Here is a 24,996-nt window from a genome sequence, read left to right on the forward strand (position 1 = left end):
GCGAGCCCCAAGCCAACAGGAAGCAGAGGGTTACCCCTCACCTCTGATCTGTGGGGTTGCATGCCTAGAACAAGCCTCCACAGCCTCCTGGACTTTCCAGAAAGCCACCGGAGCTGAGAGACTTGCCCTCGGTGCCTCTCGAACAGCCCAGGCTGTCTGTCCTTCTTCCACAGGGCCGTGGAATCACCGCGTCTTCCCTTCGGGGTCTGTGTCTTTGTCTGTGCTTAGGCAGCTGACAGCTGAGAAGCCACTGGGTCCCCAGGGTCTGTGGGGCTTGTGCCCGCTACAAGAGCCAGGCTGCTCAGCCACGAACGCTTTCCCCGCTGCGCTGGCAGCTGACTGGGTCCCCCGGGACACCTTTTGGTCTCACACCCAGGCCTCAGCCCCTTCCCACCAGTCCTGGTTGCCCTGTATGGTGAAGCCTCCCAACATCCCAGGAGGGGCGCAGGCAGGGTCACAGCTAAAGGCCTCAGGCTAGGAGCTGCACAGTGGGCCAGGCATGTGTTCCTGTCAGGAAAGCCACCATGAGCATCAAAGTAGCATCTGTACAGCACACCCAAGGCTGGGCCATTTTGGGCCATTTTGGGTCCTTCCTCATGCAGCCCCCCTCCTTTTCTTTCTTTCTTGGGTGTGGGGAGTTGAGACAGGGTTTCTGTGTAGCCCTGGCTGTCCTGGAACTCTCTGTGGACCAGGCTGGCCTTGAGCTCACAGAGATCCGCCTGCCTCTGCCTCCCGAGTGCTGGGATTAAAGGCGTGCGCCACCACCGTCCAGCTCGGAAAGGTTTTTAATAGCATTTGTTCATGTTTGGGTAGGCAGACTGGCCCCAAAGGCACAGCAATCAATCCTCCTCCCCAAGGGCTGAGGTTACAGATACCAGCTTCTATGCTCAGCTTTAGTTTTTATTTTAAAATAAACTAAAAAAAAAAATTTTTTTTTCACCAAGGCCATTCAGGAGAAAGTTAAGGGGTCTCAGAGTAAAATCCTAGCCAGGGAACGGCTGCAGAGGTGACTCTGGGAACTGTGCCCAGATGCCCACATCCCGTCACAGGCACACAGCAGTTAGATTCTGGAGAAAAGGCAGGCAGGCCGCCCAGGAAGAAGAGGGCTGCAGGAGGTGAGAACTGTGGACGGGTCACTTTATTTCATATAAAATCACACTGAGGAGTTGAAAAGTCAAGTATACTCAGCTTGGATTCACCGCCACAGATTCCACACTGGAGGATGACCTCCCAGAGCCTGCATGCCCAGACACATGTGCAAAGGAATGCAGAGACAATCTGAGGCCGCCCCAGTTTGCTCACTGCATTAGGGCTAGGCTCACAGGTCCTGGGGTTCCCCTCAGTGGCACAGAAGCCCAGAGGAGGCCGGGTAAAAGCGACTGACATGGCCAACAGTCATGGTATCACAGGACAGAAAGGCAGCTGGTCCCAACAGGGACACACTGGTGTCTGCATGGGAGCGGACTCGCAGCAAGTCCCCAGCCTCTGTCAGACCGCTCTCACTCAGCAGCAAAGGAACAACCTACAAGTTTAAGGCAAGTCCCCCGAGGGGAGCTGTGTGTGTACTGCCGTATTCGAAGCTGCACCCAGGGTGCACTCTGAGCGCAGCGCCACGGTGGAGAAATAAAGTCATCAGTCACTGCTCTGACAGCTCGGGCACCGGGCTGGCCCCTGCAGCACCTGCCCAAAGGGGCCAAGGCGGCTCGCCCCTCTCATGCTGAGCTCCCATGGCCCCTCCCCACAGTGCTGGGCCTCAGCACAGGGCGCCACCTTCCTTGTTGAGGAACTGTTGCATGCTGTTAGTTTGGCCGGAACAACAAGACCTCAGCTCCACGCCCTCAAATACTACTTTGAGTGAAATAAAAGCAGGAGGCCGGGCCCATGCGCAGGCATGCCTGTTCTTTGGATCTGGACACTGTATGATACATTCATAGAAGGCCAGCGAGGGCCAGCAGTGCGTCCCACTTCCCTGAAACACTGGAGTCGGAAAGACAGCTTGTCTACCACACACGTGCCTGAACAACACTGCCGATTCTGGCATATGCGCGCACACAGACACACACACACACACACAGACACACACACAGATGAGCACGTACAGACTTGCTGGAAGGGTCAAAGGATGCCCATTCCGGACAGCAGGGAGTGTTCTGGAAGCCGTCTTCACTGTTCAGTGCTAGGGGTTGGAGCCCTCCAAGCCACAGAGTCTCTGTGGAAACCCTTCTGGAAAGGGAGTGTGCTGGGGGCAGGCCAGCAGGCCTGCCAGCAGCTGCTGCTCTGCGGCTTTCTTCACGACTGAGAAGCAGCTCTGCCTGTGGGATGCTCTTGGCCCACGTGGCATCCCAAGTGTCAGGATGGTGACAGGATGGCCTCCTGGGGCTGCATGCTTCTCCTGGCAGTACACACAAAAACTGACAAGGCCCCGTGGCCCTCAGTCCACGTAGCTGCTCCCGGCCCCGTCAGCTGGCCAGCTCCATCTGCCCACCAGGCTGCTGTGTCTGCAGGCCAGGGAGCATCAAGATGTCTGCAGACGTCCCTGCCCCGAAGGCTCACACAGAGAACTCGGGGCCCCCTTTCCTAGCCCTCACTTGCAGCCGTCTGAATCGGAAGCCAACAAAGGGGTTCATCCAGAGGAGGGAGGGGGGGCCCCCGAAGACAGACTTCATCCCTTCCCACCGCAGTCTCCGCTCCCACGTCGGTTTCTCGCTCTTCAGCCTCTCGATCTCCTGGAAGCAGAAGAAGTCACAGTAGCAGTGAGGAGCGACCCACAGCCAGCCTGCTGCCCCACACAGCTCAACACGAGTCTGCTGCCAGGCCTCCAAAGCCTGTGTGGACCTGGGCACTGTGAGTGTTCCTCCCTGTCTCTCTCACACACAGCCAGGCTGCAGCCATCTGCATGGACCAGCCGCAAAGTCAGCCTGTTGCGGCTCTTGATGGCAGTGGCCCTCTGCATGGGACCAACCCCTTGCTTGAATTCCTACTCAGTCCTGTATTTACACAGTACCTACTCCAGGCCTGTAAGGGTAGGAGGGCAGTTGAGTTCCTGAGACCCGCTGAGCATTCTCACCCAGGGCCTGCTTGGCCTAACTGACTTCCATCAATCCAGGACCCAGAGACAACACTGTGCCAAGGGAGGGAGCAGCAAAACACAGGCCTGTGGGGTCCGAGGCTGTCCAAGACTCCAGATCAGATCCCACCCCTGCAGACACAGAGCAATGTCCAAGACTCCAAATCAGACCCCACCCCTGCAGACACAGAGCAATGTCCAAGACTCCAAATCAGACCCCACCCCTGCAGACACAGAGCAATGTCCAAGACTCCAAATCAGACCCCCCCCCCCCCGCAGACACAGAGCAATGTCCAAGACTCCAAATCAGACCCCCCCCCCGCAGACACAGAGCAATGTCCAAGACTCCAAATCAGACCCCCACCCCCCCACAGACACAGAGCAGTGTCCAAGACTCCAGATCAGACCCCCACCCCACAGACACAGAGTAGTGTCCAAGACTCCAGATCAGACACACACACACACACACACCCCCCCCCCCCCCCGCCGCAGACACAGAGCAATGTCCACGACTCCAGATCAGGACCCCCCCCCCCTCCCGCAGACACAGAACAATGTCCACGACTCCAGATCAGGACACACACACACACACACACACACACACACACACACACACACCCCGCAGACACAGAACAATGTCCAAGACTCCAGATCAGGACACCAACCCCCCCCCCACCCCCGCAGACACAGAACAATGTCCAAGACTCCAGATCAGGACACCCCCCCACCTCCCCACAGACACAGACCAATGTCCAAGACTCCAGATCATACCCCCATCCCCCCACAGACACACAGCAGTGTTAAGACTCCAGATCAGGACACCCCCCACCACCACCCCACCCCCACAGACACAGAGCAGTGTCCACGACTCCAGATCAGGACACCCCCCCCCCCCCCGCAGACACAGAGCAGTGTCCACGACTCCAGATCAGGACACCCCACCCCACCCCGCAGACACAGAACAAGACTTACTGTTTCATCGTTGCATATTGAGTGGATCTGGGTGCCAAACATGACCGCAGTGAACGTGAAGAACAGGAGGCCCTCAAGGCACAGGAAGACCAACAGGATTACAGTTATGGGAGGTGAGAAGTCGCTGCACTCTGGGGATGAGAAGGAGGTGGGTCAGTGCACCAGCACCCTACACCACAGGGAGGGAGCCCTACACTTACACACCCTGACCCCTGCACTAAGTTTCCTGGAAGGAATGTGCGCCCTTGGAGAGGGCCCTCGAGCTCTCCGAGAGGCTGGCACACAGCCTGCCCAGCACACAGCCTGCCCACCCTTCCTAGCCAGCAACCTCTCAAGTCCACCTTCCCTGAAGTTCTTCCTGCACTGGGGGTTGGAGCCAGGGCTTGACAAATGCCAGGCAAGTGTTTTACCACTGAGCTCTACTCTCTTTATGAGATAAGGTCACGCTAAGTTGCCTGGTTTCCCAGAGGTGTGGGACTGTCCTGAAGGACACTCCTGTACCTACACTGTGTGGCTACTGTCACAGGAGTTCAGCCCCTCTGCCTTTCTGCAGCTGCCAGTCAAGGGCCGTCTGGATCACACCTCTCTGGATACCCCATCAGGCCACGCCAAGACAGCTGTGAATCATGACTGACTAAGCCAGCCAGAAAGCGAACACAGGACTGACGGACTGGTGGCAATCCTGCCCGCTTCTAGTGTCTAAAGTCTGCAAGCAGCTAAAATGACCTATCAGAAATTCGTCAGTCACGCCTTGAGTGAGGGATCCAGTGAGGGCTCAGCAAATAAGCAGGATAACAGGGGTGAAACTACCACACTCCGGTCTTAAGGAATGTCAGCTTTTTACCAGCACAATGGCTTATACCTGGCATTCCAACACCTAGGAAGCTGAGGTAAAAGAATCATCCCCGAGTTCAAGGTCAACCTGGGATACAAAGTTAGACCCTGTTTAAAACAAAACAAAACAAACCCCAAACAACAAACAAACAAACAACTACAACAAACCAAACTCAGGTTATTACAAATAAGGTTGGTTGTTTTTTTTTTTTTTTGTGTGTGTGTGTGTGTCCCTGCATCCAGGAAACTGATTCTCCCTTAGGGACCCCCCCCCCCCCCACCCCGACTGCGAAACTTTCAGGAATGACACACAGAGAGTCAGTTACCTGTCCACTGCCCTCGGACACAGGAGATGAACTGAAGCCCACAGAGAATCAGAGCATGGACTGAAGACAGAGCTATATACATCTAGAAGGACGGAAACAGGTTAGCTCTTTCGAACAATTTGTCATCCTACAAGCAGAGGCTGGCTGCTCTCGCTCTCTCTCTCAGCCCGCCTCTCTCTCTCTCACACACACCTCCCCCACCACGCACCCATGGAAGAGTGCTGGCGGCCATCCAAGCCCACAGTGGATCAAGCCCGATGGTCACATGGCAAACAAGCAGGGAATCGAGCTCCTGCTAAAGGAAGGCCCTGTGTATGACAGTAGTGACTGAGAGGGACAGGCAAACCCACAGGTGATGTAATACAAGTAGCAGACAGTCACCCCTGGACTGTGCCCTGCATGTGCCAACACAGCCATCAGCTCTGAGGCTAAATACCTCCCCAGCTCCAGTGGGTGCCATTTTCAGAATTGCGTCCAGTTCAACACAATCTCCATACAAAGTTTCCACTGACCGTGAAGAGCACGAAGAATCTCTGGTTCTTTTCTCCTACGCAGTTGTTCACCCATGGGCAGTGATGGTCCATTTTCCGAATACACCTTTTGCAAATACTGCAAAGGAGAGTGCACAGTTCAGTACCTTGTGCTCTGGGGAAACCAGTGACAGACACCAAATGAAATCCAAGGTGGGAGAGGCCGGGGGACATCTTTGCACAGCACTCTGCCGACACCTGTGACAAGTCTCAAACTGGCTGGCCTCAAATTCCCGACGATCCTCCTGCCTTAGCCTCCTAAGTGCTAGGATTACAAGTGTGCATTGGGCCTTTTCCTACACTGTCCCTCATGCCTGACTCTGCTGCTAGGTGCATTTCTGAAACAGCTTACATCACTGACTGCATCCAGTAAGCACTGTACAGCAGCAGCTGGCTCCTGGTCTCTTACTATCCACTCTGTCGGATGTAGTTTCTCTCATGTCCCCCGGTGTACCTGCCAACCTAACAGCTTCCAAAACATTCCCAGGTCACCCCCAATGGATGGCAGGAGTAACTTCCTGCCACAGCAGCGCACTCCCTTTAAATGCACAATGGAGTGACTCCTGCACTTGTGGAACTGTGAGGTGACCCCCCAAAAGGAATGTGTGTCCACAGCCAGTCACTCCCCATGCCAGCCCCAGCCCAAGACTGCTACTTCTCTCTCGATACCATGCACCTGTGTTTGCTTTCTGGCCTAGCTGGCCGTAGCTTCCCACTTCTCCACAGCGACAGGTGGACAAAACCTCTTACACCGTTTGTCCTCCCTGCAGACCGCTGATCTCAGGCCCGGCTCATCTTGATTTGCTCCCACTTGCAAATCCCAACCCATTAGGAGGAAGACACTTCAAGGGGAGGCCACACTCCATCTTTGTGCACACACACAGAGACACAGTCCAGGACAAGGAAGCCCAACAGATTCCCTGGGATGGAGAAGTATCCCAGGTGCACCCTCCATACCTGATATCAGCACCCCCAAGGAACAGCAGCCTGTTTAAAACCCAGGCCTGGCACAGCAGGCAAATGACAGACCGCAGCAAAGGCCAGTGGCCGGGGCCCAGGAGAGGCTGCCATTGAAATGCACGTTTGTGGGCTGGACTGTTGCTCCTCCTCCTCATTAGTCAGTGTCAGACACCATGTCTACAGGAGCCTGCATCTGGTCTGCAGCTCCTGCCAGCCAGGAAGGGCAGCGACCAGACAGAGGCCTGCTTCTCTAGCTATGACATCCATGTGCCAGCAGCCCATGACAACCAGGCCAGGAAAACAAGTGGGCACCTTGTCACTTCCTCTGGCTGCTGTGTACTTGTCCCCCGCCACAGGGAAGGGACCTGAGGTCTGCACCGTGTGCACACTCCCCAGACTACAGGTGCTGGCGGGGCTCTGTGGAGAGCGGAGGCTGTACCTGCAGTGGTGGGCACGCTCCGGCTTGATGCAGCAGCACTTGGGGCACTTGTAGATGACCTCGCCAGGCTTCAGCTGCAAGCTCTCCATGTACTCCTTGGTGGCATTGCCTTTGGGGACAGCCCCCTATGCACACAGATCGACAGTTGGGTGAAAGGAAGGCAGAACAATAAAACAAGGCTCACACCATAATCCTAGCACTTGAGAGGCGGAGGCAGGAGGATTGCCACTAGTCTGAGGCCAGCCTAATCTATATAGTGAGTTCCAGGCCAGCTAGGGCTTCACAGGGCCACCCTCTTAACCACTCTGGCCCCCTCCTCTACAAAAAAAGGTCAGTAAAACATGCCCATAATCCCAGCACTGGGGAGGCAGATGCAGGAGGATGGCTGAGTTTGAACCCAGCCTGGGCTATATAGTGAGATCTTGTTTCAGGAAAACAAAGGCTTTTGAAGCCCCAAGTGTACTGAGTTTGAGGAAGGGAGTTAGTGTGGCCAGAGGCTCCACAAGCACACCAGGCTACTGGCAGACTGCACCACAGGGTGAGCTCTCCGACACAGTTCTGTTCACAGGCTAGCTGTGGACAGGCTAGCTGTGGATAGACAGGCTAGCTGTGGACAGGCTAGCTGTGGATAGATAGGCTAGCTGTGGACAGGCTAGCTATGGATAGATAGGCTAGCTGTGGACAGGCTAGCTGTGGACAGATAGGCTAGCTGTGGACAGGCTAGCTGTGGATAGATAGGCTAGCTGTGGACAGGCTAGCTGTGGATAGATAGGCTAGCTGTGGACAGGCTAGCTGTGGACAGATAGGCTAGCTGTGGACAGGCTAGCTGTGGACAGGCGAGCTGTGGATAGATAGGCAAGTTGTGGACAGGCTAGCTGTGGATAGATAGGCTAGCTGTGGACAGGCTAGCTGTGGCTAGATAGGCTAGCTGTGGACAGGCTAGCTGTGGACAGGCTAGCTGTGGACAGGCTAGCTGTGGCTAGATAGGCTAGCTGTGGACAGGCTAGCTGTGGATAGATAGGCTAGCTGTGGACAGGCTAGCTGTGGATAGACTAGCTGTGGACAGGCTAGCTGTGGACAGGCTAGCTGTGGATAGACTAGCTGTGGATAGATAGGCTAGCTGTGGATAGACTAGCTGTGGACAGGCTAGCTGTGGACAGGCTAGCTGTGGATAGACTAGCTGTGGATAGATAGGCTAGCTGTGGATAGACTAGCTGTGGACAGGCTAGCTGTGGACAGGCTAGCTGTGGATAGACTAGCTGTGGACAGGCTAGCTGTGGATAGGCTAGCCCAGGCCACTGAATCAGACAGGAGAGGAAGCAAAGGCTATGCTGTGGATCCCAACATGGCAGGGAGGCAGTCTTGCCTCCACCGTAGATGGCAATATAAGCTTCCAACAGTGGTTCTCAAACTTCCTAATGCTGGGACCCTGATGTTCCTCCTAATAGGATTTTGTTTCATTTCATAACTGTAATTTTGCAACTGTTATGAACCGTATTCCATCAGGCTGTCTGACAGGCACACTGGGATCCACTGGTTTACAGGGCGCTGCCCAGCTAGCACTCCTCTCTTGTCACCTCCGTGGGAGCAAACCGGCAGACACAAGCACAGGCCACTCTACATGCACAGACCGGGGTCCCTGAGCCAGGGTCGTGGTCAGTGCTGTAAAGAAGCTCAGAACTTTCTTGGAAGGAACACACACGGCCTCATACACCTGCAGTGGCCGCCTGTGGGGACTGCTCTCCCGTGGCCGCCTGTGGGGACTGCTCTCACATGGCCCTCAGATTGCCCTTGCCAGAAGGAAGCCCCAGCCACCTCTCCCAGCTCTAGGGTGGCCACAAAAAGAGTATGTCAAGCTTCTGAGAAGCAGCTGCCCCTAGCCTGGAAGCTCTGAACTGAGCCTTCACGGCATCAGGAACCGAGGAGCTGAAGTCCAGGTCTGCCTTCACTCGGAGGCCAACAGGACTCTGCTCCAGAGACGAGCCCACCACACTCTTCATGTCTGCACATATCTGTGCAGTGCTGTGCGCTGCTCCTTGACAGCATCAAGACATGCCAATGTTCTAAGCAGAGATGCGTGTACTCACGGGGTCAGTGAGCATGGTTCTTAGGTGGGACGACAGTGCGAGCACCGCCAAGCAGTTGAAGATGACTCCGTTCACCACAGAGTACCAGAAGTCTTTGGAAGGCAGCAACATGACGAAGGTCACCACGAAGTCTGCATAGACGACGAGAAGCCATGTCATAACAGCACAGACCATGCCACAGCCATCACGGATGAACCACACCCTGTCTGCCATGTCGGCCTCAGAGGACGCAGAATCGTAAGTGTCATTGTCGGTCAGGAGAGGATGATGCTCGATGTCCCGGAGCCTGTGTCCTGACGGCTGCATGATTCCCTGACACACCCTGCAGAGGGAGTGAGAGCTGGTGAGACTCCTGGGCAAAACCACGCATACACATGCACATTTAACACACGTGCCAAGTCAGCTCAAATACACTGAGCAGAAAAGGACCTAAGTACCAAACTAGCCGAGGGCTCAATCTCTGCCTTCTTCACTGTCCCGCTGTGTGAGGCCCAAGGGGTCAGTGTGTGGTTTGCCTGTGCATGCAAAGCTGTCACCTACCACACACCGAGATGACGGAAGGCACCGGCTGTACAGATCACAGCACCCAGCACACATAGAGGACCCCGGTGGACACTGCTGTCCTCAGTGGCCTGAGCTGTCTGTGCTCTGGACAGGGCTTTCACCCCTCAACCCAGACGTCACCAAGCATAGGGAAGAAGCATGGGCAAACAGTGCTCTGTCTCCCCTTCCTAGAGACTCACCAGGCTGAGTTTCTACCTGGCTGCCCTCCACCACCTCAGCTTCCTCCTCCTCCCCAGGTTAATGCAGAAGGTGGGCAACAGCCTTTACGGACAGCTCCTGTTTTCGCCTCTAGTCCTCAATCACACGCTGCTTCTAACATGTGATTTCTAACCTTCATAAGGCCTCCTGTTCATGAATCCAGTCTTTCTTTCCAGACTTTCCCAGTACTTCCTGTGGCCTCCAACTGCCAAGAGCACAGAGACCAGAGGAGCTGAAGAACTGGACTCTAGCAGGAACTACTCTGTGGCGGTGGCGGCGGCGGTGGCGGCGGCGCCTGGCCTGCCGGCTCGGCCTTCTCTTATCATGTTTGCTAAGGGTGGGGACGCTGGGGACAAGTACAGTGAGGGAGGGAGAGTCTGGTTGTGTCCTGGCCTTGGGACATGGAAGGGGAACGGTGCTGGGCACCAAGGTGAACCTGCCCCTCCACAGAAGCACCGAGGTGGGCAAAGGGGGTGGGGCTGTTCTTGCGGCTCCACCAATCAGCAGCATGGCTTTTCAAGTCCGGACACACATTTTTTTTTTTCTTAATTGTAAGTGGAAGACACTTGCCAATGGGTGTCCCCACTGGCAGAGTACAGAACTTTGACAAGCAGCACAGACCAGGGCAAGGGGACACCATTGTTTCCACAGCCAGAGAAGAATCAGAGCAAAAGATCTTCCGGGAGATGTCGGGTTCCATAGAAGACAGAAGAATGGGGACATCTGCCCGGGCCAGGGCTGCCCTCCTCATGCCCTCATGCAGCTTTCCCGGGCAGGCCCCTGTAAGCCACACGGGACCTTGCTTCTCTTGCCTGCAAACACCCTGCACAGCTCTTCCTTCCTGGACACTGGGACTGGGGCCTCAGAACCTCAGGCACCACTGGCTGAGCCTGGTTCTGAAGGGCCAACAAGAGGCTGGATGGCTCTGCCTCATCTGAGATCTCGGTGTGTCCACCAGCCAGGTTCCACCCCCACCTCACCTGCCCCCTGCCTGACATCAACATGCTGAGACAGAGGACACTTGCACGCAGCAAGAGCTGTCTGCTTAAAGACAGATATGACAGGAAAGGCCCCTCACAGACCCAGCACTCTCCTGTGATTCCCACTATCCTTTTCTTTTTAAAAGGTGATTTCACTGTATAGCCCTGGCTGGCCTGGAACTGGCTCTGTGGATTAGACCTGCCTTAGTCCCACAGAGACCTACCTGCCTCTTCCTCCTAAGTGCTGGGATTAAAGGCAGTGTGACACCATACCCAGCGAATATCCAATTCTGTAAACAAACTGTAACTGGGCCCAGGAACATCAAGGCCTCCAGCTGAAGGATTCTACAGGCCAGGACCCCTTTGTTTCCTGGTTTCCTCTGCTAGGCATGCTCTGTGAGGAACAGCCTGGCTAACATGGAGGGACAAGAGGTTGTGGGGTCAGAATTCCATGGTTTCCGTCTGAGCTCTCCTCGGAGGGCAGGGCGCTGTAAGTCACACAGGGGCACAGCCACTGAGTGGTGCCAGCTCCGCAGTGCTTCCCGGCTCTGCAGTGCTTCCCGGGTCTGCAGTGCTTCCCCCCTCTGCAGTGCTTCCCCGCTCTGCAGTGCTTCCCAGGTCTACAGTGCTTCCCGGGTCTGCAGTGCTTCCCGGGTCTGCAGTGCTTCCCTGCTCTGCAGTGCTTCCCGGGTCTGCAGTGCTTCCCCGCTCTGCAGTGCTTCCCCGCTCTGCAGTGCTTCCCCGCTCTGCAGTGCTTCCCGGCTCTGCAGTGCTTCCCCGCTCTGCAGTGCTTCCCTGCTCTGCAGTGCTTCCCCGCTCTGCAGTGCTTCCCGGGTCTGCAGTGCTTCCCGGGTCTGCAGTGCTTCCCGGGTCTGCAGTGCTTCCCAGCTCAGGTCCCATGAGAGCTGCCAGGGCACGGAGTGCTCTGCTCTTCCTGGGGTACAGGTGGCAGGAATATCCACAGAAGAATGGCACCCCGAGACACACCTAACAATGGCTGTGGCAGGATGTTCTTAGATGTGCACATCAGGCTGGCAGTGTAGAACATGTGTGTCCTGGAGGTGTGCACCTCCAAATCCATGGACACCAGAGAAGGAAAACAGCCCAAGACCCAAGTGTCACTTTATTTCCCCTTTTCTGTTCTTGTGAGACAAGGTCTCAGGTAGCTCAGGCTGTCCTTGAACTCCTGACCCCCCAGCCTCTACCCACTAAGTGCTGTGATGACAAGCATGTGCTGCCACGCCTGTACAAAATCTGAAAGGCGGCAGTCACTGAACACAGCAGGACTGCAGCTATCTGTGAGTTGCTCCATCCCAAGTTACTGTGTCCACTGCATTAGGGCAATGGGAAAGGAGAGAAAAAACCACAAGGAAAGCACTCCATACACAGAGAGAACATGGCTAGCACCAAGAAATGTGATGCTGGGCCACATGACCCACCAGGAGCCATGTCCCACACAACAAACACTAATATCTGCTGGTGCCACACTCTTGGTGGTCCATTCTGGAAGAGCTCTGAGTGAATGTGCCTCGCCCTGAGACTAGCCTCTTAGGGAACCACACGGTAGTCGACAGCCAGCTGCTAAGCAAATATGAAGTAACAAGCCATGGGCCATGTGGCAAAGCATAAAAAGAACTACAGGTTAATTTAAGTATAAGAGCTAGTTAGTAATAAGCCTGAGCTATTGGACAAGCATTTGTAATGTAATATCAGCCTCTGTGGTTTCTTTGGGACCAGGCAGTTGGGACAGGAAACTCCGCCTACAGCCTCAGACTGCAGCTGCCTCTGGGCTTGACCACATACACACCCTTGCCTGTCCCACAATCCATAGCTACATCAGCTAGGGAGGGATACTGTGCTCTAAGTCAAGAGTCACAATGAGCTTGTGCCCATAATCCCAGCACTCAGGAGGCTGCGACAAGAGGATGGTAAGTTTGAAGTTAGCCTTAGCTAGAGTGAGACTCTGTCACACACACCAGCCGCACACTCACCTTACAAATTGCTTCTAAGCATCATGGGAGCACTTGTGCCTTTTTTTCAGGACTGTAAGGCGCATGTTGTCCTGTGTGATGTGGCCTGCAAGACAATAAACTCAATGACAGGTTACCTGCTGAGTGACAGAGCAGCGCACAGAACAAGTCTGTGAACCATGGATGTCACACACACAGTCTAAGCAGCACTGTGGCTCTGCAACTGGGACTGTCCACAGCAATGAAATCACTGGGCTTCTGAGTTCTGATCACCAGCAAATTAACTGTGGAACAAAATTAGTGATTTTATTATTTATGTTTTTGAGATAAGGTATTATAAGCTGTCCAGGCTAGCCTCCAACTCATGGGCTCAAGCCATCGAGCCACAGGACCCAGCAGCTAAGACTGGAACACACACTATTGCAGCCAACAATAACTTACTGTGGTCTCTTTTACCCTCCTCATGTTAGCTCCAAATCCAGATGCCTGAATCCTTCAAGAAAAGGTATGGTGGTACATGTTTTTTATCCTAGTACTTGGGAGGCAGAGGCAGGCAAATCTTTATGAGTCTGAAGCCAGCTGGGTCTACACTGTGAGACTCAGGAGAGACCCTGTCTCAAAAATCTCAAAAAGAAAGAAAGAAAGGAAGGAAGGAAGGAAGGAAGGAAGGAAGGAAGAAAAGAAAGAAAGAAAGAAAGAAAGAAAGAAAGAAAGAAAGAAAGAAAGAAAGAAAGAAAGAAAGAAAGAAAGAAAGAAAGGGAAAGGAAAGGAAAGGAAAGGGAAAGGAAAGGAAAGGAAAGGAAAGGAAAGGAAAGGAAAGGAAAGGAAAGGAAAGGAAAGGAAAGGAAAGGAAAGGAAAGGAAAGGAAAGGAAAGGAAAGGAAAGGAAAGGAAAGGAAAGGAAAGGAAAGGAAAGGAGGAAAGGAAAGGAGGAAAGATCCGGGGATAGGAGGGAGGGGCCACACCTGGCTCACATGTATGTCCAGCAGTAGCCTGTTCTCACTAGCCATGGAGGAGGAGCCACAGGATGGGCAGAGTGTGACTGAGGGGGGCAATTATAGCACCAGGCACTGCTAAAAAGGGGGGGCAGAGCGGCCAAGAGAAAGTGCTAGCACTGATTGAGGGCCACTGCAGATGGCGTCTGCAGGAGACTGGCAGAGTGTGGCATATTCACACAGGGAAGAGAAAGTGACTGAATGAGCAGAAGCACTGGAAAGTCTCACAAACTCCAGTGAAGTGAAGGAACACGTACGCAGTGACTCTCCTGTGGGACCACAAACCACACAAACCAACAGGTGTCCAAAGAACCTGAAACGGGTTCCAGCTCAAGAGGCTGAGGTTGCCTTCCAGTTGAAGCAAGGGACATGGGCACATGGATTTATCAAAGCCAAATTCATTAAGTAGCCTACTGTGGGCACAGCTGTAACCCCAGCACTCAGGAGCCCAAAGCAGGACTGCCTCAAGTTTGAAGCCAGCCTGGGCTACACTGTGAGACCATGCTTTAAATATGCACTAAGTTGTTTTGAACAGATGAAGTACACACTTTAAATATGTGTTTCTCTGTGAGTCTGTGGGGCTCCCATGAGAGGATGCAGGGATAAAATGGCTAGTCCAGGGACTGGGGCAGTGCTGGAGGAAAAAGCTTCAGGAGATGCCACATCCTGCTCAGTGCATTTGTGAGCCAAGGCTGTCTTCCATTTACTCTCATCTGTGACTTCAGGCTCTGTGGTCATGTGGACAGAAGCAGAAGGAACTCAAGAATTAGTATCTGTTGGTGATCGGTTCCTCCAAGAATGAGGGATAGGACATCAAACACTGTTATGCCCCAAGTGCCCGCCTGGGACCCTGATCTCACACTGAGCTGATGGTTGCAGTAGTCACAACCCACCAGTGCCCTACACACAGACACAGAGAGCAGACGTCTGCAGCTGACAGAGACACACCTCATCACATGCGGCTGGGCACCCAAGCGCCAGGCACTTAAAAAACAATACAGAGACTCAAGAGCAGAGCTTCATCCACAGGGTTCTCACACTTGTGGGGGTGGGGGTGGAGCGGAGCCTCCCAAACAATGTGCTGAAAGCTTCCAAACCAACAGCAAAGGGATCAGGGGAGAGATAGCAAAAACCAGAGTGAGGAGCAGGAAAGATGACTGGCCACAGGGCAACCTGATGGACAAGCAGATACGGAGAAAACACAGAGAACCCAGGTAGGAAGGGCACCACACAAGAGAGGGGGCTGTGATGGGGGACAGGACTGGATCCCACGAGCAGTCCTCTGAGTGCCTTGCTCAGGCACCAGAACTCAGGCAAGAGGACAGGTGTCTTAATGAGGTAGCACACAAAGAGTACTTGGCATCAAGGCAGGATGAGGTTGGCAGGGGAGGTCTGTCACCCAGGAGGCTATTGCGTCCTCTCACCCAAGCAACGATGGGCAGAGGGCAGGAAGAGTAGGGCCTGAGGGGACCATCGGGCAGGCACAGGAAGGGTGGCAGTGCAGTAAGGACAGGCAGAGTTCACTAGCGGAACTGCAGGCTAGTGGGGAGCGAGGAGAATGGGGCTCACCGAATCCAAGGTGTCTGCAAGGCAAGCCCCAAGATACCAGCTCACTTAGAATGAGAGGCCTCAGCACAGGAGCATGCGGCTAGGTGGAGACAGGTAAGCTCACCTTAGACCCTGGGGCACTGGGAACATGGCATCCAGAGAGGAGGCAGGGCAGGGAGGGGGACCAGGAGGGCTGGGACAGTCAGCCACCACAGACAAGGCTCATGGGTCACCAGGAACCCCCCCTAGAATTTTCAGTAAAGTATTAGGAGCCCAGGCCATTGACAGCTAAGAAAGTTACAACTCTTTTTCCAGAGCAAGACTCCAGGCAGGGTCTCACACATGCACGGCCAAACAAAAAAGCACAATCTTAACTGCAGTTAAGAGAGGCACCTGAGGCTGGAGGGAGAATCGGAAGCCTTGACTCCATCTCTGCAGCGTCCCCCCTTCCACACTGGAAGTCACACTCTCTGCAGTGTCCCCCCTTCTTCCACACTGGAAGTCACACTCTCTGCAGTGTCCCCCCCTTCTTCCACACTGGAAGTCACACTCTCTGCAGCGTTCCCTTCCACACTGGAAGTCACACTCTCTGCAGCGTCCCCACTTCTTCCACACTGGAAGTCACACTCTCTGTAGTGTCCCCACTTCCACACTGGAAGTCACACGGAGGACGCTCTTCATCTCCCTACCTCACAGAAGCACTCCCCTGCACCCGTGGCACCTTGCTATGGCCATGCCACATTTCACCCACAGTGGGCACCATGGGAATGCAAGAACAGACGCCAAGTGAGCCAACAAAGCCGCTGGATTGAGTGTGAGATGAGGCTCGCATCAGAGGCCCTTTCTTCTGTCCTTGCTTTGAACTTGTCTTAAGGCCACCGAAGCAGTGCAGTTCTGATTCTGGGGTACGGGGCCATGTGTGCAGGCCCAGGGAATGAAGCCGCAAAGGACAGGGATGACGAGGAGAAAGCCAACTGTTAGAGGGTGGGAGGCTAGCCTTGGCCTGGGGAGAACTCACAGCCAGAACCCCCAAGTGATCCAAGGCAGCATTTCCACAGACCCCTGCATGGGAGTGTGCACAGGAGTATTCCTCACACTGCCGAAGGTGAGTGAAAAGCTGTCTTTGTCTGCATGATGCAGCTTAGAAACAACGCATTCACGGAGACTCAGAACACAGTGTTAGGTATGCAAAGTGAGCGAAAAGGCTCCGCATTGGACAACTGTCATAAACTGAACAAAGCAGAAGCCTGGATAACTAAACAGATCAGTGGCTTTGGGGCCTGGAGGGAGGGTAGGGTGACTGTCCTGTCACACTGGGATGGGGGGCACATTGCCATATGATGGTGGGAACTTGCTAAAATGTACAGTTGGAGGAGGTAGTTCATGCCTTAATCCCAACACCCAGGAACAGAGACAAAGGATCACAAGTTTCAGGTCTCATACAGCTGGCTGCAAAGTGAGACCCTTTCTCAAATAGACAAACCTCAACACAACCACCACCTTTGGACCCTGGAGGAAGTCGGGGGGTGGTGGTAGAAGAAGTGCAGCGAGACTCAGGGACAGCTGTGGAGACTGGAAGAGAAAGAACAGAAATGCAGTCATGTATCCATAGTGCCGAGAACCTTAAGTGCCCCCAAAGCGCTGTAGGAGGCTGGCCTCTCTGTTCCAAGACCCTGCCAGGGCTCACGATAGTCTACTGAGATGACAGGCCAGCAAAAGAGATGGTGACAGGAAGTGGGTGTTGAAGGCAAGACTTGGCCTGGAATTGCAAATCAGAGTCCAGGATGGAGAGGCAGATGCTTGAAACACAGGTGGTGGAGGACCTGAGGGCACCCAGGTCCTGAGGAGCCCAGCAGCAGGCTCAGAGGGAGGGAAGATGCAGCACTCCTGAAGACTGGGTGCAGTAGGAACCCTAAGCATTCACAGGGGCACCCATCAGACAAGGGAGCCAACCCTCACTCGATGTGGCCAATGAACAGCCTGTGTGACCTAGCCCAGCCCGTGAAAAGTGCTTCCGAAGCACCGGTCGCTCCAGCGCACAGGCCTGAGTGCAGAACTGGCTTCCCATGCCAGGCTGATTACCTATGCACAGGAACCCATTATTTTCTCCCCTGATGACTAAGTCTACAAAACTATTAACCCTGAAGAACACACAGACACACCCAACAAAAGCCAAGTGTCAACACACTGGCAAGGGCTGCATGCTGAGGGCAGTAAGTAGCCTTCTTTAACCTTTCTAGACGTGTCTGTTAAAGATACTTAGTCACAATAAAACAGCACTTGGAACACTGCAGGTCACAGAGGTTGGAAGTGGAGAACACAGACATGAAGCAGAGGACAGGAGGAGGAGCCACCTCAGGGGTGGAAGGCATCACTGAGCTTTCCCTCAACAGCTACACTTGCCCACAGGTCTCCAGCTGGGGAGCACACAGGACCGGTCCTGACTTCTTTATATATATATTTTTTCTTTTTCTTTTTTCTTTCTTTCTTTCTTTTTTTTTTTTTTTTTGAGGCAAGGTTTCTCTATGTAACAGCCCTGGCTGTCCTGGAACTTGCTTTGCAGACCAGGCTGGCCTCAAACTCAGAGAGATCCACCTACCTCTGCCTCCCGAGTGCTAGGATTAAAGGCGTGCGCCACCACCGCCTGGCTAGGGTCCTGACTTCTTTACTCCCGTGCTCTCTGAAGTGACATCTTGGGGGTCACAGGCCCAGGGGGTTGGAAAGGAGAACTGAATCTAGAAAATAACCATACTGGTGACATAATAGTCAACTGGCTACTAGCAAATTCCACTGCAGGAGGGTTGGGAGCAGAGCCTCCTCCGTTACACTGTCCCCCACCTCCCATTTCAATAAACAACACTACACCATCTAGCCACTAAGGTCTGTAGCAGGAATCTTAAAAGTTCTTATTAATAAAATCAAACCCGAGGTCAGTTATCGGGGTCCATGCTGGTAGATCAGAGAGACAGAACAAGCCACAGCTATCTCACCTCGCCGGATCCTCAGCTGGTCCTGTTTCCTCAGACTGGAAGCTTCTGTGTCCTCATCCCAATGACTCTCAGCTGAACTGCTGCTGGAAAGCCTGAAGCTTAACCAGCCAAATCCTTCTAGTTTCTGGTTCTCACGCCTTATATATCTTTCTGCTTTCTACCACCACTCCCTGGGATTAAAGGCTGGCTTTCTGGGATTAAAGGCGTGTCACCATGCTTGGCTATTTCCAATGTGGCCTTGAACTCACAGAGATCCAGAGGGATTTCTATCTCTGGAATGCTAGGATTAAAGGTGTGAGTGCCACCATTTTCTAGCCTTTGTATCTAGTGGCTGTCTGTTCTCTGACCCCAGATAAATTTATTAAGGTACACAATATTTTGGGGAACACAATACCACCACAAAGGTCAACTACTAAGAACTCACCTTCACTAGTCTCTTCCTCCAGCCCCCACATCTAAGCCTTGAGCAAGTGTTGGCCGGGGTCTTGACCCTCAGAAGCGTCCCCAACCTGACCACATCTCCACGTCCCCTGCCCACCCAGATCCTGGCACTGTGCACTCAGTTGTAGACTCAGTGCCTCTGTTTACCTGAGCAGCCTGGCCCGCTTGCATTCAGTGCAATCCTTGGAGGATCGGGTCACATCAGTTCCACGCCTGCCTGTGCACAGACCCCTGCAGCCTGCAGTCACAGCCACCCAGAGCTGCACACCCCTCCTGCTGGCTGCTCCCTTGCTGCTTGTTTCCCGACACATCCTCACCAGGGCAGTTCTTGAGATTTCCCTACACTCCAGAACATTGAGTGAGTGAGAGAGAAAAGCAGGGTGGATGTTGCATGTTGTGGGGGATGGGGACGGGGAGGATGCTTGAGGTTGGGAGAAAAAGTGGGGCAGGGAGGATGCTCAAGGTAGATAGTGTCATGAAGCACACTCAGCACAGAGCACTGCTGTTAGATGAGGAGCCAAGTCTTGGAGATGGGTCATTCAAATAGACCCTATGAATATGGGATTGGGGCCACTCTGCCTCTACTGCTGGGTTCTCCTGCTGACACACACCCCCTCCAAAGCCCAGGGTTGAGAAAGAGCACTCTACGGAACAGCAGAATTCTGGAGTTTCAAAGCAATGACACTTGGAAAGTTTGTCTCCAGAGAGACCGACACTTCTCTAGCTGGTGGCCCCTCTCCGCTGTGCTCTGAGCATGGAGCCTGGCTTCCTCAAGATTTCCTCAGAGGCTTTCAACCTGCGTGCCTAATGCCTCTGCTCTCCTGTGTGGCCAGAGGACACACCTACTTAGTGTCCTTGTCATTACCTCTCCATGATGCCCGCACCCTATGGCACTCAAGCCTCGGGTACTAGGTCCCAACAACCCTCTGCATTAGTTGACTAGTTAGAAACTGGTAGGTTCAAAGGCCATTGAGGACAGACCCACCCTTCACGACCAGCAACTTGGAAAACCAGGAGCTGAAGCCGCAGGACTGGGACCTGGCAGAATGGGATCTGAGTTGTTATCTCTGGCCCTGGGTGGAGACATGGCTTCTGAACTGCCAGAAAGATCCTAGGATTTCTACCTAGCAGAGGCTTCCTGGTAAAGAATGAAGACATAACTTGCCTGTCCCTTAGGGATTAATCCAGTGGCCTGTCAATTACCTGCACAGGAAGGAACCTCTCAGGAAAGCTGTCTGTCCCGAAGACTTCAGAGAACAGTGTGAAGTCTGCCTACTCGTGTGGGCAGCAGGGCCAGCTCTCTGGTCACTGTCACTGCGTTTCCCTCCATAATGGTTCCTTGGGCCACTGCCCACTCTCACCTTTGAGAGTGTTCCACACCATGATATGTCTCATCTGAATTCTTTCCCAAGAGATGACAAGGAACCTAGATCAAGATCCCAGTAACAAGAGTTATTCTTCAAAATCTCAGTTCCATTCTCCAAATCCATCTGGTCCAAATTCCTCAGGGCTGCTTCACTGAACTCTCCTCCAGACTTGTCAAGGCTCAGTCCTTCCACCTCTCCCACAAGTTTTGGTGAGCTCCTCTGGGCTTCTGCTCCTTCTTCCAATGAAAATTCACATTCACTCTCTCTGCCTAGCACAAGTATTCATTCACCAATTTTCAAGCACCCACTATCTTCAAGCCATGACTGAATATAGTATTTTTTAAATGACCAGGTGCTGTGCCAATAAGACATAGTCCACAGTCTGGATTTCATTTAAGACCTAATAAAATTCTATGAATTGTTTACAGCAATGGAATTCAGCAGTAAGCAGGGCTCGGAGCAGCAAGACAAATGTGTGCAAATAGCAGGAGATGGAGCACGGAGTACAAAACCAGACAAAGACCTGCTGTGTTGCTCAGGCTAGCTCAAACTCCTGGGTCCAAGCAATCCTTCTGTCTCAGGCTCTAGAGCCAGGACTACAGACATACTACCACACCCTACTTCAGAGACTTTTTTGATAAAAGAGAACTGGAATTACGAAGCTCTCCCACTGACCTTTGTCTCCTCCATGATTTAGAAGAGAGAGTCATTAGTCAACAGCAAAGCAAAGAATTACATTTTCAAGGAGGAAGAGTAAACAAAACAAAAACAAACAAGAACAAACCCCTAACGATATGATGTGCTGTGAGGCTCTGGGTGTCACAGTACCTATCCACCTAAGTAAGGCTGCCTATTGTTCCACTGACCATCACACCCCTCATCAGAGGAGGCCTGGGTTGGCAATACTCCATACACAATGCCACACAGCAATGTCAGGGAGCTGGGGACCCACAGGAGGAGGGCAGATGCTGGTATTTGAGACCTGCCTGGATTCCATTCTTTTCTCTTGGCTAACTTTAATTTGCAGCCCTTTTCTGTAATAAACCAACTAACCGTTATCTCCTTCAGTGAGCTGAGTCTTTCCTGTGGACTATGACCAAGGGGGTGGCTTGGAGAACCCCACCCCAACTTGCAGTGTGGAGAGCAGGGCTGTTCCCCCTAAATTTTGTATCTCAGCAATGTTCACAGCAGACTTGAACTCTCCTCAGCTGTCAAAACTGAAGTGTCCCATGGTAAGGTGTCAACGTTCACCCTGCCCTGGAGCTCAGTTTTGATTTTATGTCTTCTCTTCTGTGCTTTGTGCGTGAAAACATTCTTTAGAAAGTGTATACAGGCTGGAGAGATGGCTTCAGTGGTTAAGAGCACATGCTGCTCTTCCAGAGAGCACCCACCTTGAGCCACTCACAACAACCAGTAACTCCAGTTCCATGGTAACTGATGCTTTCTTTGGCCTCTGCAGATACACACGGGGCAGGTACACACATGTACGCATGCACACAAATAAAAATAAATCTTTTAAAAGCATTACTTTTATAATCAAAACATTACTATTAAGAAATGTCCCTCAAAAGCTGCCTTTAGGAAATGTCACATGTCATTGTTCAGCAGAGAACGAAGCTAGGAAGTGCTAGAGCAGACAGCAAAACCACTTCCAAAGCACCCAGACGCTACTTTAGTGGGGACTAACTTCTATTCTTACTTCCTTGGGTTAATTTGTTATCATATTATATCACCGAAGTTCACGCGAGCAAGTAACAACTTCATTAAGAATACAAATCCTAGCTGGGCAGTGGCGGTGCGTGCCTTTAATCCCAGCACTCGGGAGGCAGAGCCAGGAGGATCTCTGTGAGTTCGAGGCCAGCCGGGTCTACAGAGTGAGATCCAGAACAGGCACCAAAACTACACTGAGAAACCCTGTCTCGAAAAAAACAAACAAAAATCCTGTCCATACTTCTAACTAGTCAAAATCGTTCTTAAAGTTTCACATATACTTTTGAACTGAGGGTCTTTCCATTAACAGTAATACTTTTCCATTTTGTTTTGTTTTGCTTGAGGTAGGCCCAAACTCTCGATCTTCTCATCTCTACCTCCAACTCTTGGATGCTGGGGCTATACATGCCTACTTTTCCATTCTTGGGAAAGGGCTTGTTTTTTAAGGCAAGTCGATTAGCTGGCTACAGAGTTCTAATTTGAGTTTTTTTGTTTTTGTTTTTGTTTTTCAAGACAGGGTTTCTCTGTGTAGTCCTGGCTGTCCTAGAACTCACTATGTAGACCAGGATGGCCCCAAACTCACAGAGATCCACCTGCTTCTGCCTCGCAAGTGCTGGGACTAAAGGTGTGCACCCACTTAAGAGTTCTAATTGAAACAATTTTAAGTGAAATTACCTCTTCACTCACTGTTCTCCTCTCCTCCTCTCCTCAGCTCTCAACTCAGAAGCCTGTGTAAAGTATACAATCCAATTTCCACACCTCCAACCTGTCTATTTTGTGCAACATTCAAAAAGTGAAATTTAGTTAACACTCTCATTAGACCATTTTATAAAATACTCCAAGAACCTTTCACTTCAACCAATTGTGCAAGTTTAACAAGATATTGTAACTTTAGGCAAGTGAAAGTTGTAAACAACATTAGAAAGATCATTGTCCTGATGGGGAGCTGGGAAAGATTTGGGAAGAAATGTAAAGGACCTGCCATCCAAGCCAGTAAAATAAACACGAATGCAGTCTCTATGGGGACTGCAAAGGAGGCTGTAGCTTGGGTTTGAACAGCACCACACACAACTGTGAAAGCCGCTATAGAGTAGACAGCTGCAACTCTCATTACTCCAATTTAATTGCCACAATAAACTGGCTGTTCACGAGCTAATAAAATGAGCCTATTTGATAGCTAGAAGGGACTTAGTTCTAGAAATGATGACAGCTCAGAAGAGTTGAACCTTATTACCCTGAAAGCTGACCTGCTTGTCCAAGACGCCCTTCCCGGGTAACTAACCCCTTACTACCATGGACAGGGGCAGGGGGAGGAGAAAGAAGCAGACCGACAAAGAATAGAAGAGTTCGGTTAAAGGGGGTGAGGGTGGGGGCATAGGATTGGAGAAGACAGACGTGCGACAAAGCATGCCTTACAAAGACTTCACAGCCCACAGACGGGTGACAGCACTTTATGACAGCAACCCCGACATTAGCCTCAGAGAACGCTTGGCTCCGGAGCTGGGTGTCGCGCCCAAGGTCAGGCAAAAGCCTGAGGTTGCAAACAGGGTCCGATTCTGCGGGATCGGCAGAGAAGGCAGTGGACCCCCGAGGGGACTGCGGCTCGGAGGCCGCCGGGAGCAGCCTGGGGTCGTGGCCCCGGCCGCCGCATGCACTGCACTTACCCGAGGCCCGGGTGGGGTCGCCCAGTGCTGCGGCTCCTCGCGGCCGTCGGCTGCAGCGGCGCGAGCGGCGACGCATCATGCGACCGCGCTCATGGCCGGGCCGAGTGGACCCGGATCCGCTCGGTTCCGCTCGGCTCGGGCCGGCCGGGCCGGTGTACCGGAGGCAGCAGCCCAGCGGAAGAGAGAGCCCAACGCCGCGGCCTGGACAGCGGAGCGGAACAACCCCGGAACTGGACACGACGAGGTCAAGGCGCAGCGCTTGCGTACTTCCGGCCGCGACGCCCGGGGCTTCCAGGAGGAGGTTTGTGGGGACACTGGCGATTTCTTCCGCTACCGACCTTCCAAAAACCTAGAGGTTCTTAAAGAAGAGACAGCACTTACGGCAAGACTGCTAAACGGAGATCCCCGAGAAGGGTGGCCCGGAAGATAAGAACCGGCGCCTACGGGCCGCCGCGAGGGCCACGCCGCGTCGCCATTCGTGCGGAGAACTCTCCTGAGAACTTTTCCCGTGGCACCCTAGGTCTAGCAAGTGGCGACTCAGATCCTCCCGCAAGGCTGGCCTGTGCCAGGTAGAGGATGGAGAACTACGGAGATGGAGGACGGACGCATGGGAGTGTAAGCAACTGAGCCAGAGGGCGTTGGGGAGCCCGTGGAAGCGCCCTGGACTGGGGATAGGGTGCCTGGGTCCGAACTGCACAGCTCCACGATCTGGTCGCTGGAGCATCGTTGCAACCCCTTCCTGGTGACGGCTCTGAGTTTTGCAGAGGTAGAAACGTGCGTGTTTATCCCCTTGGCACGATTTGTTGCACCGTTTGTTCAGGGCAGAGAAGTGTGTGGTAGTTAAACTGGCGGACGCGGGATGTGTTGTAAGATTGGAAAAGGCTATCATGAGAGCGCAGGGATCTAGCCCTTGGTCTGTATGCCATCTTCGCGGAGTTTCCCGTCCCTGCGTCCAGAAACTGCTATTCGAGCCAGACTTTTGGAAGTAAGGGTGCATTACATTAACTTTCCCAAAATTACAGCGTTTAAGGCTAAGTGCACGGCTACATACCAGCACTAGTGAGACTGAGGCAAGAGGATCCTGAGTTCGAGACCACTCTAGACTACATAGTAATGCCATCTCGAAAAATGCATCGTTTGGTTTAAGTTTTTATGGTCATATCTTTTTAAATTTAAATTTTATTTTTATGTCTATGGGTATTTTGCACCACACGTCTGCAGTGCTTGAGGAGGCCAGAAGAGGGCATTAGATATCCTGGAACTGGCATTAACAGTTTTGAATTGATTCCCTTACTGGTGCTAGGGAATCAAACCTGGGTCTTCTGGAAGGGCAGCCAGTGCTAATAACAGACGAG

General features: G+C 52.9%; 1 protein-coding gene across 1 annotated transcript; it reads right to left on the minus strand.

Moving 5' to 3' along the window:
• Nucleotides 1-1,116: 1,116 nt before the first annotated feature.
• On the minus strand, nt 1,117-24,017 carry Zdhhc7 (zinc finger DHHC-type palmitoyltransferase 7). Its single transcript, XM_028880788.2, has 8 exons — nt 23,642-24,017; nt 12,949-13,033; nt 9,216-9,537; nt 7,129-7,253; nt 5,712-5,808; nt 5,200-5,281; nt 4,040-4,170; nt 1,117-2,726 (listed from the first exon to the last, which is right to left on the minus strand). The coding sequence occupies exons 3-8, from the start codon at nt 9,519-9,521 to the stop codon at nt 2,550-2,552; spliced, it is 918 nt and encodes a 305-aa protein (XP_028736621.1). The 5' UTR covers nt 9,522-9,537; nt 12,949-13,033; nt 23,642-24,017; the 3' UTR covers nt 1,117-2,549.
• Between the last annotated feature and the right edge of the window lie 979 nt (nt 24,018-24,996).

This window comes from Peromyscus leucopus, chromosome 5, assembly GCF_004664715.2.
Source record: "Peromyscus leucopus breed LL Stock chromosome 5, UCI_PerLeu_2.1, whole genome shotgun sequence".
Classification (NCBI taxonomy): Eukaryota; Metazoa; Chordata; class Mammalia; order Rodentia; family Cricetidae; genus Peromyscus; species Peromyscus leucopus.